The sequence below is a fragment of the Mycteria americana genome, chromosome 4 (assembly GCF_035582795.1).
Source record: "Mycteria americana isolate JAX WOST 10 ecotype Jacksonville Zoo and Gardens chromosome 4, USCA_MyAme_1.0, whole genome shotgun sequence".
Taxonomy (NCBI): Eukaryota; Metazoa; Chordata; class Aves; order Ciconiiformes; family Ciconiidae; genus Mycteria; species Mycteria americana.
Window position 1 is genome coordinate 20,744,973 of NC_134368.1, and position 17,570 is coordinate 20,762,542.

General features: G+C 39.7%; 1 protein-coding gene across 1 annotated transcript in view; it reads right to left on the reverse strand.

The window, feature by feature from the left end:
* Positions 1 to 17,570, reverse strand: part of PPARGC1A (PPARG coactivator 1 alpha) — a 66,300-nt gene that overhangs the window by 9,371 nt on the left and 39,359 nt on the right. Inside the window, exons 6-10 of the mRNA XM_075499855.1 lie at positions 15,493 to 15,538; positions 15,311 to 15,384; positions 6,547 to 7,459; positions 5,880 to 5,984; positions 5,623 to 5,743 (exon numbers count right to left, since the gene is read on the reverse strand). Of these exons, the coding sequence (XP_075355970.1) occupies positions 5,623 to 5,743; positions 5,880 to 5,984; positions 6,547 to 7,459; positions 15,311 to 15,384; positions 15,493 to 15,538 (1,259 nt within the window). The remainder of the gene's footprint in view (positions 1 to 5,622; positions 5,744 to 5,879; positions 5,985 to 6,546; positions 7,460 to 15,310; positions 15,385 to 15,492; positions 15,539 to 17,570) is intronic.

Sequence of the window (17,570 nt, forward strand, 5' to 3'; positions counted from 1 at the left end):
CTTTTTACTGCACTTGTTAGAGGAGATGATATATGACTTGGAAACCTAGAGAACGGTAGAAAAAAGCTTTTGTTTTCAATTTAATGTGGGCAGAGGGAATCTGCAGGAGACTCCAGAAGATGCTGTTCATATTTCCCTCTCAAAAGTGCAGATGATTTATTTCGCATCATAAGCTTTAAGCGTAGTACATTGCTTTGCCAGGTAGAAAAAGGAAGAAAGAAGAGTCCAGCCAACTCCCTCAGGCTCAACATGTCTGTCTTCTTTCGGTTTATCTAAAGCTCCTTCTTCATAATCTTGCTCTTTCTTCCTTGCAGTAAAAACATTTGAATAGGCAGATGTGGCAGAAAATCTCAGACTGAAAAGCAGTATTTCAAGTCTCAAATGAAAACACTAAAGCATTAGAATGCCAAAACTTGAGAAAGCAGGACCAGGATATACCTTACACATCTAAGGGTCAATAAAGGGACCGCTCATGCTGCAAAATGTTCACTGATGCTAAGGATCTTTTTGTCTTGCAAAGGCTTCCTCCAAAACTTTATTTTGTTTTCCCTTCCTCATTCTTAATCCTTTATTTCCTTATCCTTTCCTTACCCTTATCTCTTCCTTATCCTAAGGAACTAAAGTGCAGACCATTAGATTTTGGTTTTGTTTGCAGACCATTAGTTTTTGCATGTTCCTTTGTACTAGGCTTCTTCACCCAACACTTGTTTGCTTTGCCTGCCCGCGGTGCTGCTAAGCCAGGTCTGTGGGAACTGAAGGCAGCCACTCCACAGGTAACACCACTTAGTGCTGCTGTCCTTGTTTTCCCTACCACTTTTTGTCTGCACATCTGTTGTGCATACCTAGTTCTCCAAGAGGCAGGTAATGTTTTATGTGAAGCTTTAAAATCCAGGGGCATTTTAAAGCTGGGCTCTGCCATGGGCTTGTCAAAGGCTCTGCTGCTTCCTCCAGCATGGGCAGCTGGCTGGGTGCAAGCGCTGTGCCTGTGTTGCCTCCCATGCCAACTGACTTCTCTCCTCTTCCAGTAGAAAGCCATGAAGACTTTCATCCTTAGAGCTGGAGGCCAAATACCATTTTGAAAGTGCAATGGGAATGGCTGGACAGAGTTTAAAAAGTAGAAATGCTATGGATGGAAAAAGCCATTAAAGCTTAAGATTCTGACCTAATAAGAAAAATTTTCTTTAGATTCTGTATTAAAGAAGAATAAGTATGACCTGTGGGCAAGTGTGAATGGCAAAAGGAAGAATCACGAAAACTGGAAAAAAAAGAAAGAACATTGCACAAAATTGTCAAGTGCTGCTGTGTGGCTAACTGAGGACTGAAACAGTTCAGCCATGCTCTATGGTGACTGCTAGAAAAATAATGATGGACCAGTAAACCTCAAGATTTAGGTAATCCATTTGATTTACATTTACACTTTCAGCAACTCATACAGCAAAGTTAGAGTGCCTGGGATCAAGGCCATCAAGATGAGCAATGACAAAAAAATCCAAACTAAATATACAACGTATATTGGATCCTTCATTAGTGGAAATGCACTCCATTATAGGCTGACTCTGGTTTTAGACTTTGGAGAAGCCAAGCACTCATTTATGAAACCACCTTTCTCCTGTCTTCCTGTTGTAAAGCAATTTATTTTCTTTGAAACCATGTGTTTCTTTCCGCTGCAGTGGCCTCACAACGAATTTATCTTCTTACGTCTGTAAGCTCTCTGGGACAGGGACTCTTGATACTTGTCTCATGGAGGCTGTCAGCACTTAGAAATGAAAAGTATTAATGTTAATAGTAATTTCCTACTCAGGTATAAAAGCTGATTTTGTTACACCTCCTGGCAGCAGCCAGCACATGCAGTAAATGAGCTGCAGGGAGGATGTGACCGTAAGCCAGTATCGTGGCCAGAGCGGCAGAGTAGCAGAAATCCAGAACACCAGGCTGCTCATCAGACAGTTGAACCTCCTAGCGCTGGTGCACCATGTCAATGGGGAATCACAAACCGGGGACTCCAGAACTGAAATGTGCTAACTGTATTTCTGATGCCATGCCTTGGAAAGTATTTGCCGCATGGTCTAATGAGCTGCTGGAGTAAAAGCCCGCGTAACTCAGAAGTTTCCTGGGATGTATGAGAAGAAAAAAGGGGTCCTCAGTCTTCTTGGCAGATCCCTGTGATCTGCCTTGGTTGGGGGTTGTATGCCAGTTTCTACAAAGCCCAAAGTAAACTGTCCTGTCCTGCAGTTGCTCCTCAAGTTTCATGATGCACGTGTCTCTGCTATGCTCTGGTTAGCATTATAAAGTTAAGTAAGACTTGGTGGCAGACCATCCTTATGGTCAATGAGGACCCATTCTAAAACAAAATGGGGACCTAGTGAAATAAATCAAGTCAAGACCAAACTGAACTATGCTAACATTTGCTCAGTTAGCAAAGGCATCACAATGAAAAGTATAAATGAATGAATGAATGAATGACAAAAATATTTTTCTTACTTTCTAACTGGAAAATATCTTGTGGGCTCAGCCCATATTTCTCAAGCATGACTGCTCAAAATTAAGACCCCAACCCACAAAAAAGGCACTGAATGTCCAGTAACTGGAGAGGGGAGAAGAAGAAAAGGAAGAGGAGAAGAATATCACTACCTTTTGAAGTCAAGCCACCTGCATATAGCTGCAAGTCTAGATAGGAATTCAGGAATCCATATAGGGAAATGCTAGCCCAGGCTTCTAGCTGATCTGAAGCTACCACAACGAAGGTGTTGTGTGCAAGACTGAAGAGGCAGCCATTTAAACGCCTCTGCCATGCAGCATGAGCACAGGCTTCTAAAACAAACCTCCTCAGCATTCTGCCAATATGCCTTCACGTCTGCCAAAATACAAGCTGCCTGCACAATCAGAGGGCATTGCTGCACATATGGTTTTGACAGATTAAAATATGTGAATTTTTTTCTCATTTCTTTTTCCTAGGTTTCCCACTCTTGTTGTCACAGGGAGACTAATTCTAGATATTGAACCAATAATACTTGATGGCTTTTAGCTCAGTCATAACTTCTGTTCCCTTTCCACTGTGCATCCTTTCTACAACTAACTCCTGAGATCATAGCATGGTGCTTCTTATGAAGAAAAGCCACCTGCCCTGTATAACACCTGAGGCATTAGTACTGCCCAATCTTTGGGCCACTCTTTTAACAGTATCTGGAGGTATGTGGCCATGAATCAGTTCTGGCAGCACGAGAATTGGCTAGAAAGAAAATAAAAAATTCCCCAATGCAGACAGCAGAGAAATCTAAATTTATGGGACTGTAGAAAGAGTTCAAGGAAAGAAAGAGGAGATCCTTGTGGCTGAACAATAAATGAGTTGAGCTCAGTCCCTCAAGAAAGAAAATAGTAACACAGAAGAGACCCATAAGCCAAAAGGAGTAAGAAAAGGAGCAGAGAATGCTAGAAATAATACAGATTTTATCACTGATTTCATGGGATCAGGGCTTCCCTTTCTCTGCTGTCCCCTAACTCCTACGTATTTGCACAGGGAATAAACTGGCATGATTCAATACAGATTTTTAAAGTAAAAGTGCTGGTAGACTTCGGATAAAGGAGTTAATAGGATTTCAACTCATCTCCTGCAGCTCTTACACAGGTGACTGGATTTTAAGTTTTAGCCATGTTCTGTTTATTGATTATTTATTTTTTAGTTCTGATTTATTTATGTTTATTAATAAATAATTTCATTAATGAAGTTAATTATCATGACAATGCTCACTTTAGAAAGAAAATAAATTCAACCTTGGTTTTGAAATGTCTAAAATTTTTTACATAGGAAGTTATGATGTAGCATATCTGGAGCTTTTTAAGTTTCTTTCCTTTCCTTTTTCCTTTTCTCTTGATTAGCTACTTGCCAAATATTTGTTTGTTTTAAACTAAATCAAATTTTCTACCTCCTCAGCAGGATTCATGTTTATTTATACCAGTAAGGTACAGTAATTGAGAAGTAGCAAGATACACCCATGACAGAGGTCTACTTGAATCTCTAATTTGTGTTAGATCTAAGAGAGAACAGCCAGTGTAAGTTACGACTGCTGGAAGGTAGCGTTCATCTCGGAGCAGATGGAAGCCAGATATTTTAAAACTAACTGCAACAATTGACTTAAATACAGCCCTGTCTGAAGCCAAGCAAAATCATTCCATTGCCTTCACTGAGTTTCCGATCAGCACAGCAGAGCATATTATAGCTCTAAATCTCATGCTTTACAAAATAGACCTATCACCCCCACTTTGTAGATAGGGCACCTGAAGCAGAGAAAAGTGAAATGATTTGATGAAGCTCACTAAGAACAACAGTAGCAGAGACAAAAATCAGAAAATTAAGGTGTCTATTCCCTCCCAGACCTTCTCATTGCTGTAGACTACACCAGTCTCTGTCAGTCTCTACACACTCCCAGTTCTGTAGGTGTAAGTATAAGGAGAAATGCTGCCCAGTGTGTGTGACAAATCACCTTTTACTACAAAGTCCACTGAAGGCACCAGAAAAAAGACCTATTCATTTTGGCGAGCCCTAGACAGAGCACTAAGGGAAAATCTGGAAATGAAGATGAAATGTCCCATTCTGCACCAGTTCATGCAAGAGCCAGAGCACAGCCAGAACAGCAGAGAAGGTACAACTGAACAGAAAGAGCAGGACACAGAAAACCAAGCGGAAAATGTTAAGGTGAGCCACCGAATGGGCTTAGCAACTACAAGAGGAATCCAGATTCACAGCAGCTCCCAATTTAATTTATCAAAACCATCACACAGTTGCCAATGAGGAACTAAAAAGGGGCAAAAGCCACCTCTCCATTTAATAGCCATTCTTCTGTCCTACTGCTACAACAGCCAAGAGAGTCGCTCATCCCCACATGGGTATTTCCTTTGCCTCAGGTATTTCAGTGGTTTCACACAGAACATTGATGAACAAAATAATTAAATAATGCATATTCATTATGAAAGGGCCAGTGTTAAGTGACATTTTTAAATTGCATCATGTCTTCAGACTATTTATTTTGCTAAAAATAACTTAAAAATTAACCGAGTCGTGGACAGGAAAAAAAAATTAAACTCATGCCTTTGGATCCCAGTTTTGAATTCTGTTATCTGCACCCTCTGTATAGACAATTACAGCTACTATGAAAGTCCAGCAATCAGTATGTAAGCCGACTCCTTCTATCGCTTATGTAAGAAACCAGAAATATAGAAAATAGACATTCATTACTGGCACTCTGGTAGGTGATACATAGTATAAAATGCAGGTTCACTGATAGATCTGTATAAGAAATAGACTGATTCACTTTTAGTTGTCTGTTGTCTGGGATGAAACCTTTTTCTAGTAAGCCCTTTGTATCTGTGACTGTGAAAAACTTGGAGAGTTGCAATTTATAGAACCTGAAAAAATTAGTATTGTAACATCAAAACACAAATTGTTATAAAAACACATATTTGCCTGAAATTTGAAGTACTAAGAAATACACGTAAGCAGATTTTTTAATTTTGTTTTTTCTTTTATAAAAAAGAAAGAAAATAAAGTCTGAGTTTTAGCTTTAGAAATCTATGAGAAGAAACAGAAATCTATTTCAAAATGAAAGTTATCTTCACAGTGCTTACAATTGCTTTCTGCCTCTGTCTCTCCCTTTGTTTGGCCCTTTCAGATTCCCGTTTTTCATACTCTTTGCGGTATTCTTCCCTCTTCAGCCTTTCATGCTGATATTCCTCATAGCTGTCATATCTAGGAAACATAACTTAGTCATTAAATCAAGCACCTGCATTTGTGAATGTAAAATTAGTAATACAATTTCTGGAATGCTTCATTATCTCTTGAAAACCAGCTGCAAAGCAAACCAAATGCAGGCAAAATGCACTACCTGGGTCTGCGACTGTACGGTGATCTGGATCGCGATCTTGCATGTAAGGGAGAACTTCTGTATGCTCGGTGTCTACAGTGGCTGGACTCATAATAGCAACAAGATCTGCAGGAAGAAACACATTCACCTCTGTCATTCAGTTTGAATCTATTCACACCATTTTCTACCTCTTCCCTGAATTCACAATTTCTTCTAAGCTACCAGTGAGATTTTCCAGTGACAGTTTGCGATCTCCTAGTCAACTAAGGGGCCTCAAGTGATTTCCCCCCCTGCCCTTCTGTAATGTTCCTTATTGAGGCTAACACAGAGCAGAGAGTCAGCCACTGTCAACTTCATCTGATAGGGACTGCAGCTAGATTGGCACCAGGCAGCTCACAGATAATGGGAAAGGTTAGTTGTGTACATCTCTCACCAATTGCTCTGCCGCTGACCTGACTGGCTCCACTCAGAAAGTGTAAACTTGGCAAATTTAAAGGATAATGGCAACAAGTGTTTCTGTAGCAACCCCGTAACCTTCAGAGTTAATCAGCTCAAGAGCAATAGAACGAGTTGCACTGGATTAAGTTATTTTTTGTTTTTTATTTTCTTTCCTTTAAATTGCTTTATGTTTTTGCTGCTTTCCTTCTTATTAACTGCAATGATGATACATGAATTTGCTGTACTGTACCTTGAAGAGGATCTACTACAGGGCGACCTTGATCTCGATCGGGAATATGGAGAACGGGAACAAGACCTGCGTTGAGGAAAGGACCTTGATCTAGAGCGTGTCCTTTGGGATCTTTGAGAAAATAAGGATTTGGGTGGAGACACTGAATCTCTGCATGGAGAGTTAAAAGAAGAGCAAGAAGGCGATACATCAAATAATGAATAGGCTTGTGTCCCATCCCAAGGGTAGCATAGTTTATCACTTTCATCTTCACTGTCATCAAAGAGACCATCCATTGCTAGTCCTGAATTTATAAACATAGGTAGTTTGGAGAATTGTTCATTACTGTAATCACTGTCCCGTAGTTCTCTGGTCTTATCTGCTTCTTCATCAAAAACAGCTTGGCTGGGGTGACCAAAATGCTTATTCAGTTCAGCCCGAATTTCCTGGTCTTGGAGCTGTTTTCTGTTATTACCGTGGGATCCCTGCTTACTTGTCTGTAAAGTCTCTTTCTTGAAATACTGGTCTTGTTCTAAAGAAGAACAAATCTGACACTGCCACCCAGGTGAAGAATCCTTAAATTCTAGTTGTCTGGAGTCCTGAAGTTCCTGGGATATTTTAATATGTATTTCCGATTTTGAATTCACAGATTGACAGTAGTCATGGTCACCAAACAGCCGCAAACTGGGCCGTTTTGTCTTTCTCTCCTCATGTCCACTGGACAGTACTGTAGTCTTGCTAAGCTGTGCGTACAGCTCAGACTGTTCTGGACCCTTCTTGATTGGGTTATTTCCTTGAGAACTGGAAGACTCACTATAGCGGGGCTTTTTTGAAGGTGGTACAACAGTCTTGCATGATGACTTCGGCTTAGGTGAAGTCCTAAAAGGATTATCCTGGTTGGCTTTATGAGGAGGGGTTGTAGGTGGAGTTAGGCCTAAGGGGAAAAAAGGAGGAACAGAACATCTTTAAGCACACATACGTTTATAAAGGTGGCTCATGTGCATCTTTAAAACAGATACAAAGCAAGACCCATTCTATGTCACTTTAATTTAACACTACTAATATTGGGAATAAGAGTATTTAAGGCGGGAGACACCAAAGGTCTGGTAACAACAATAGCAACAGTACTAATGCATTGCCATTGATCTTCAGCATCATTTCTGCCCCTCCCCTTCCTCCATGACATCCGCCTCTCTCTCTGTAGATTTTGACAGAAAAGATCAAGAGATAAAACCCAAAAGACTTTTTTGTTGAAAATCAAAAAGATTTTGATATAAAAATCAAAAGTCAAAAGACTGGGACTGTCAAAACCCTAAAGAAATTAGCAGACAAAAACCTGAATAAAAGCAAGCCCGAGAAAAATGAATGAGTGCTACCAAAGGAACCTCGGTAGGACACAGAACTTGAATGCAAGGAAGTACAGCAACTTGACTGCAATAACTCTTTGTCTCCACAGTTCATTAACTTAGTAAACCATTGCTAATGTATGTATAATACATTCTTGTAAGCATAACTAATACATTTTGCCTGAAATGCGGTTCCGCAACTGAAACCCAAGTGAACAATAGGACAAGTGCAACTGTAATGAACCATTGCATTTAGAACTCAATATTAGTGAGAGTCATGAAGCAGGGAGTCAAAATGAAACAGATAAGTATTCAAAGACTAAAGATACCACTAACTAGCAGGACTGTTCACGTAACTGTAATAGATTATATGACTATGGTGAGACAAAATTGCAGGAAGGACTACAGCCCATTCCAGTAAAACCTGGGAACCAAAGCAGCATCTTCCAGTTATTTTTATAAGGGTAGAATATACCTGTCAATATTTTCTGTAGAAATCATAGAATTTCTTCAGACTTTACAAAAGGATAACCTACGTCACCAGGGCAGAGTAACAGCCCTGGTGTTCAGGAAATAATTACTCTTCAGGAAGGTACTTAGTATGTCATGTTTGAAGAATTTGCTTCCATCCAATTGACCCTAAGGTAATTTAGAAGTATATATGCTTAAAATTAAACAAATTAGACCGAGATTAGGGAGTTCTCCTAGATAATCCAGACCATCCTTAGGCAATCCAGAGGCTGATGCTGCCCAAGATTTCTTCCTCTAGCCCAAGCAATGAGATTTCCATTACTTCCTTAGCAAGAATGGATAGAGAGGGCAGACACACTTACAGGAAATGTGTATTTCAAACATGGCTAGAGAGTTTTGTTTTGTATTTTTAACCATGCAACAGAGCTCAGCAGATCAATGCAAATGGAACATGTTTTATAGTGTTTTGCTGTAAAGAAGGAAAAGCGTCCATCAATGCATAGTGCTCCCTAAGGAGCATAAATGGAGACTGGGAGTCCCATTGCATTAGCTGCAATGAATTTGTTCCAGAAAAAAAGAAGATAGGAGTACCAAGGCATGAATACTTGATGTGAGAGAGACGCTTGATTTTGTCTGAACGTTTGGAAAAAATGGTTATGAGCTACCCGTGGCTATGTGAAGACTTTGCCTAATGCCACAAAAGTCAGGGAAACTGAGGCAAAGATAATGACACCTAAAACTCTAGTCACCTCAAATTTGAATTTAATAGTGAAAAAGTTCTGTGCAACGTCATCACTGTTAAACTATTTCCTTTAATTTGAGTCCTCAATTTTTTCTTCCTTCATGAAAATTCACTTGAGTCAGCAGTATGTATTTCACACCTTTATCCACCTCCTCACTAACAACTATTTTTGACTACCAAATGAATTTTTGGTAAAATGAAGAGAACAGTCCTCTTCAAACTTCTGCAGTAATAATTTCCGGGTTAAAACGTCAGGCGCAGATTCAGCAAAGATTTGAGTAAGCAAAGATTGTTTTCTAGATAAAAAATTTAGAACTGTCACTTTGACTCATAAAATTATACAGCCCATGAGAAGCTCTGGGGTTAGTTACTGATTTTTTGGGTGTAGTTTTAAAGAAAGAATGAAGCAGAAATATACCACTCCGCAGTGAACATACATATTTAAGAATTTCAGGCAAAGAAACCCCAGAGATAATCCAATATTCCAAATAAAATATTGTTTCCATTTCCACTTCTTTAAAGCTAGCCCCAGCAGGAAGCAAGCTAAACACAGAGCACAACAATTTCCAGAAGCCCAACAAGGAGTCCAACAATCTTTAGAGGAGGGGAAAAAAAAAACCTACCAAAAAACCTCTCACAAAAGTACAGACTGAGCTAAATTTACTGGCACTTCTCTTGCTGGCAGAACCGTGCTGGGGACAGCCTAAGAAAGGGCTTCCTCGTGGCATTTTGGCTTTTTTCCTGGCTTTCAGCAGAAGCAGGAAGTGCACAGGCAAGTAGAAACAGATAAAAGTTGGAAAACGTTCATTTAACTTTTGAACAAGCCTCCCTCGGGGGATGGAGGAGTGCGTGAAGTTTTGAATTCATGTCACCGCTACACGGAGTCCACCTTCAGTGCATCCCATGACCAATCTCCAAACCGTGAACTTTGAGAAAACCAGTTGGCTGCACACTTGCTCATCTTCACACTAACCCTTGGTAATCTTCACCGAGGGCCATGATCCTACATCAACAGCGTTACAATATTCTATAACCATTGGATTATTTCATAAGCGCCGATTTCTCCGCCAATGTGTACATTTTAGCGTTGACAGTACAAGGTATATTCTGTGCTCTCTCTTGAACTTAGCAGGTTTTGACAGATTTATGGAAGGACAGATGGCCATTACGGGCTGAAGGCTGACAAGAGGCAGTTCAGAGCATTGTTAACACACTTGCACAAACTCTCAGCAGTGCAGCGCTGTGCAGAATGTAATTCAGACTATAGCTTTTTTATTGCTGCCTATTTTCTTTTGTCAAAAGAGCCTGCTGTGCACAGCAACAAATGGCTGCCATTACCCAGAATGTAATGGGTGTCAGACAAATCACGTAACACAAACAATCAAGAGTATGTAGGTCATATTTCAACAGAGCACAACCTTAGCAATATTTATGATTACTGCATTGAAATGTGCTCTATAATAAACAAGTACCTCTACATCACTCACACTTATGTACTTCTGCACAGCAAATCTGTTAGAAGTGGTACATACTCTACAATCATCCCCCTTAAACAGTCTTTTTTCTTTTTAAAGTAAAAGGCAAGTATTTTTTCATGACATGCTATAAAACCATTTTCTTTGTAGGGACTTTTCTTTAATTGAATGGCTCCGGTAAATGGTACGTTTGCACTTTGCCTTGCTCTGTCTATATACTACGAACTCACTCGGTGATCTTGTGCTTGAAAATAGCGTACATCAATTTGCCAGCACTGTTGCTGAAGCAGCACCGTCCTCCCCGTGTCTGTGCAACAAAAGGTGTTTGCATGTGTGCCGACTCAGACACCTCGGCCAAGCGACCTCTTTCAAGAAAGTCTCTGGGAGAGTGAAACTACTTTTGATACATTCCAAAACTCCAATAAAAAAACCCCTTAGTACTCGTTTAGCTCAGCTAGGTTGATAAGCAGAAATTAGGGGAGTGCCTTTGCATAAAATGTGACATCTTGACATTTTAGGACTGATTTGCAATGCTGTTTTACACAGACACCAATCTTTCTAAAACTCTACTGTAACTGTTAGCATTTAAATGTTTGATGACGTTTGTTGTGCTTTGAGGGGGCTGAGAATTAGTGTCTTTTGGTGAACGCAGCCCTGGAAACTTTCCACACGTGCACTGGGCTTTTGAGAGGCATTGAAAATGAATTCTTTTATACCTTTTAAGTTTGAAAATGGATTGTCAAGGGAAACATTATTTAAGGCCACTTAAAACACTGAACACAAGATAACGGCTCAATTCAGTAAAAGAATCAGAAGAGCTTTTGTGTGGCACAAGATTGCAGAAGCCAGGAAAATATAATAAAATTAAATAGCCATCATATAATAAAAAACTACATGCTTGTTGAGTATTCAGTTTAATCCAGTTGTCAGCGCTGCAGAGAATAAACACAGACGCCTGAAAATATCAAATAATTTACTAGATTTGATTCCCTCTGGACAACTCTGCGTCTCACATCTCATTTTATCAGAAATCATTCTCACATCTCAAATTATCAGAACATATACAAGTTCTTATATGATAGATTTTAAGTATTTGTTCTGACAGCTAAGAGGTAACACAGATCTAGAGGTGGGCAAATAGCAGGATGTAAGTATCCTCAAAGATGGTCATGAATTCTAAATCGCTACTCAAGCTGATTGTGTTCATACAGCCTTTTCTGTCATCTTTTTGGAGAAATCAAATTTTGCACCCAAGAAAGACTGGTGAGGAGTTTTATGCTCAGGTAAAATACAGGGATCTGTGTGCAAATGAGACTTTTCACCAAGTCACCTGTTGTAGATAAGAGGGTGGAAATAGCCTTCCAGTTACTGATTGAGCCTTAAGCGTGTAACTCACTTCATGCACTTATATGATGGCTTGGAATATTTAGGAGTGAAGGTTTAAAAAGACACTGAGAGAACAGAGAGAGCTGAATTTCAAATATTTAGGAGCCATGCCATCTAACTTCTGCCATTTAGAAGTTCAGCAGAAAGTCTAAGACAATCATTGAGGAGCCCTTGATCACCAAGAGAAACACAGCCACCTTCAGAGGGTGAGTCATCCTCCTAGTCCCTCTGCCTGCAGGTGCCCCCTCAACCTGACTGGTAACAAAGAGGAAAGACGTCTTGCAGTGACACAGAAATGTCCCATGTTCCTGGAAGACACTAGAGAGGTTCAAGCCCACGGCCTCTTAGCAAGGCATTGGCAATGCAGCTAGCTGTGGAAACAAAAGGAGAAGGACCTCTCGCGAACCTGTTACTCAGAATGAGGCTCACCTTACACAGAAATTTCATCCACTACATTATCATCACCTAGGACTCCCTCCATATCATGATGTTCTGGTCCATTTTCCTTAGAATAGCACTACAAATCCGCTGCAGGACTTGGGATTTTAGATAGCAATGGACTTACTCCTCTATCATAGGCCACTTATTTAAAGTGCATTCAAGAATTCTTATGTGTAGCTTGAAAACACTTTAAAAAAATATTTGTTCCTTGTAATTTGACAAATCAATGTTTTGACAGTTTTAGGGAGCACAAAGTTACATTCACAACTACTAACAAATCCATTGTAAAGCAAGATATAGCATTGGCAAGAGAACGGTTTCAGTTTGACTTTAGAGACATGAATCCAAAATGTGCATGTGACGAAGATTGATGGCTCATGTGGGAAATGCTTTTATTTATTTATTTTTCTACTCTATCGTTAATTCATCAGTGAGGGAACCAATGTTGTTTTCAGCAGAGAGATCAAGAGAGCTGCTATTTATATTAAAATACTTTGTGCTTCAATAGTGCGAGCAGCACTGCTAATGGTCTTTTCAATTCGGCAGTGAGATCAAGGCAACTCCTATTTAAATTATAATAAATAGTGCTTGTACAGTGCAAGCTGCCCTATATAAGGACAATGAGCAATGCGGTTATCTGGATATAATTTGGAGTTGCCAGGGTCTCACTAAAGAACTCCAAGGTGTTATTAATCACTACTGCCACTATTTTTTTCCTTTTTTTTTTTTTTTTTAACTGAAGTGGGTCCCAATTCTGCCATGATTTACTCACATATGCTCTAAGTTCTTCAATACTCGACGTTGTTTCTGTTATGTAGTCTGCTTCCAGCACAAGCAGACTCATGACACAAGACACTACTGCAATACAAATGAGTTAAAAAGTAAGCTTTGCACAACCACTCATCTTTTTATACATATATGAATATAAAAATAAAATCTATGTGTATGTGAAGGCAGAGATTAATACAGCTACCAAGTGATGAAATACAATCCCCTGAAACCTCCTCACCAGGCATTGTGAAGACCAGAGCAAGTGCAACATGAAGTCCAAGAGCCACCATCATGTACGCTGCTTGGTCACACTGTCCCAACTCCCTGCCCACACATGCTCCACCAACTCTTATTCTTCCTGATTATCATCAGTTTATTTTCTAGCTAGACTCTACTCCCAGAGGGAAAAGAAATCATGTTTTCACAGTACAACGTTCCTGTTCACATATTTGTCCAGTTGTGCTGTTTCACAGCTTCTGATGCATTTTTTAATGCGCTAGTTCTCCTGGTTGTATTGTCTAAGACACCTACAGAACTGTTTTTGTTTCCTCCACTCTGCTGATGGAGTGGAATGAATTTGGTAATACCAAGACCATTCCCATTGCCATTATGGAGGCAATACTAGAGGACTATCCAGGGGTCAGACTGACTCCCAGTTTCTGTCTCGTCAGCTGATGGGAAGAGCAGGCTGCTGACCTTCTGGCTGGGAGAAAACACTGGTCCCTTCAGTGATTTCAACGGCTGCTTGTACCACTCTGCTGTAGTCACCTCATCTGCCCCTTTCAGTTGGCAGCACTAAGCACTGACTTACCAGTGTGCTTACAAATGGGCACCCTTGTGCAGATTTGCTCTCCAGTAATGATAAAAGAGGCTTCTCCGTGCTTCAGGCCTACTGGCACTGAACGGGATTATCCTGCTGCATATAGTGAATTTTGCTGTGTTAGTGTTGGTTTTGCAAAAAGAAGGTGCATTGGAAGGATGCTTCCTTTTGCTACGAGAAGAAGTATTAAGACTGCAGGTTTTCAGGACATGGCAAAGCATGCATGTTTTAAGGCTGAACTAATGAAGAAGTTTCTGAAAAAGTGAAATGACGGTTGTTGGGAGGTGAAAGCCCAAAGTACATACACAAATCTAGCACTTGGGCCTCCTCTTGTGTAAAGCTGCCACTGAATTCAGGGGCACCAAGCTGATTTATGGTACCTGAAGACATATTTTGCAATGCCCCCCAAAATGCTAGAGATCACATAATTTACAATCCACTGTTATCTTGAGGGAAACACATGCCATGAACATATCTTATTTTTCAATATTACACAACTGAGAAAGAAAACAGTCTTGGCAATAGCTCAGGTGGAGCTCAACATGTGCTCTTGTGCTCAGTTTTGGACACTTCAGGGAAACAGAGGCAAGACAGAGTTCAGAGGAAAGCAATAAAACAGATCTGAGTCTGAAGGAATTTACTTTAGCGGAAAGAAGAGCAGATGAATTAAATGAATGCAATGGGCGATGCATGAACTAAACCAGCACATGATAAAAAAATCTACAAATCTTCAAAAGGTACAAACACCAGGGATATGAAAGGAGGAGGAGGATAAAGGCAGGTTGTGTGAAGTGTGCTAATGGAAGAAATAAAGAGAAAGCAAGAATATAAAATGAATACCAATTTTAAAAATTACCTCTAAGCTATGGAATAATTTTTCAGTGGTAGAGGAGAAAGCTGTTATTTGTGACATATTAATCTAGAATTGACAAAGCACTGAAACATGCATTCACATAGAGCCCTAGACCAGCCTGGAGAGAGACTGCATGACATAACTTTTCCATCTGTAACATCTATTACACTGTGCTGTGGGGTTTGTCTTTGAAAGATGGTGCTCAACAGTACACAAATCTATGGGGAAATGGGGAAGTATAACAGATAAATGGTTTCATTCATATTTTCCCAGAAATTATACTCTCTTGTGTAGGTTTGGAGCCATATTTTCAAACACATTCCTTGTCAGGTAACTGGATAAAAAGTCAATGCTAAACTTCACTGAAGTTAATCTACTGGAGACCTCTGTGAGATTTCGGTGTACATGTGGTACATTAAAATGAACAAACACACACATGAGCCATGCTTAAAGGAAGAGCCAGCACTCCCCATTTCTCACCTGCAGTTCCAGAGAGTTCCACACTTAAGGTTTGTTCAATATTCTTGTTCTCAAATGGGGAACCCTTGGGATCACTGGAAGACAGGGCACATTTATAAAAACAAGCTGAAATGGAGTTGCTGTAGCCAAAATCTATTGAACCCCCCTCCCTTTTATAAATGCTTGCACTTTTTAGTACTTACTTTGGTGACTCGGGCGTCAATGGAAGTGATAAACTTGTTGGTTTGGCTAAAGGGAAAAAGAAAACGATTATGGAATATTTAAACACTCCATAACATAAAAAGATTTCTTTTTATTTTGGTGCTGGAATCCCATGTTAGTCAGGTAGGGCTGAGCTCTGATAGTTCAATAGCCATTTGAGTGTATCTTAGATAGATAAATAAGGAGACTCATCCTGATTCTTTATTGCTGGTACCAAAAGGGCACCTAAATTTCAACAATGATTTACATCAATTACTGTACCTCTGAAATACAGTACACAACCCAAATGCCAAGAACCTTTCAGAAGAAGAGTGGTACATGTTAAAAATCAATGAAGAACTCTACAGGATACACTGTGAAAATGTTATTTCTCTTAGAGTTAACTTAGACTACAGTTCACGTTTTATTTGGAAACAAGAGCAGCAGAATAACTACGAAGTAACAGAACGTTATGAATATTCAGTTAATTTTACTTCTACAATATACAATTTTATATATAGCACTGAGAATAGGTTGTTTCTATGAGGCCAGAGTCCAACCAGTTATAGTCCAAATTTCTGCAAATTATCCTGCAAACTATGACAAGCCACGGACATAGTCACAGATGGTTAAAAATGGGGTTGAAGCTCTCAGCACTACAATCCCAACATGTGCAAAAAACAAAGCTCTAGCTATAAAAATACACTTCTTTGTAGCTTTTATTCCTGCAAACTTGTACTTTCCCAAAGCAAGCCAAGAACTACGATACTGTAATACAACTAAGATTCCTTTAATTGCCAGTAAACTGTTCAAAAATTAAAAATAATGTTACTTGCAAATTTTACTTTTCAGAAGTTAGATTGATGTTTAAACACAGAGAGCATTGTACCAAGAACAACAGCAGGGGATCTCTTCTGCAAATTAATTACTTAAGACAAAATGTTCCCCTTGAACACTCCTGCACTGCAGATCTTTTGTCCAGAGTGTCACTACTGCATATTTCGTATTCATTTCAGCCTTGGAGCTCCCATCAACATTAAAGGATTTTTTATGCAAATTGATTACTTTTATAAGCTCTAGAGCATTCCTGAAGTAATATTACATTTAAAAAAAAATTAACTCAATTCTCAAGAGCTGCATATTGTTTCTCCTCCTCCCCATATGAAAGTTAGAAATGGAAGCTCAGGTGTTCACCTCGGCTTCACCTTCCTCAGAAGTCACCGCCGGAGTGAGGAGATGCACCTCAACGAGTTATTTGTCTGATCCAGTACTGTCGCTGCTTTGTGCATAAAACCGGGTGCAGTAAGACTGAATCTAACCTGACACATCTTTGTGTGTATTTTCTATACATCTAGGGATACTGATGTTTGCCAGTGGCTACCTAGAGGTAAAACTGGCTTAAAAAAAAAAGACCTTACAGTAAGGCTCTGGAATAAAGTTTTATACAAAGGCTTCCACTTTTTTTCAGAGGATAAAAATCTACATACTCTTACCCAATTTAGGCTTTCTAAGGAAGCTGAATGTGTAAGAGCTATTTAAGCCTCCAGAAAGTCTCATTCTAGTTCTCATTAGTCCCACAGAATAGTCCCACAACAGAATATATATATAAAGTTCTGAAGCACTGAGGCACAGTGCAAATCTGCCAGAGGTGGGCACAGACCCAAGGCCTTGTCTCACACTCATATGTATTCGTTTTAGGCAGATATCACTGAGCTCTCCCACTGAGAAATTCACATACCAAAACACCCATCAGTTTTCTTATTGCTAGGCAAGGGCTTGACCAAACAGTATTCCTGCGAAGGATTCGTCCTCACATACAGCTATTGATAGTGTAAATATTTAGCCAAGACACTATCATTTTCCATGGTGCCTGTTTATTAGAGTTTCAAGGTCTACTGTGGTGTGGTTTTTTCTTATTAAAAAGGGTTCACATGAAGTTGCTTGTCCCTGTAAATTGAAAACATTCAGGTTCAAAAGAACTAAGTTTCCTCATGGGCAAATTTCAATGCAAAACCACAGATGATCTTTGGCATGAATGGGTTTGTGGACATTCCCGTGGGTTTGCAATATGTTTGCAACA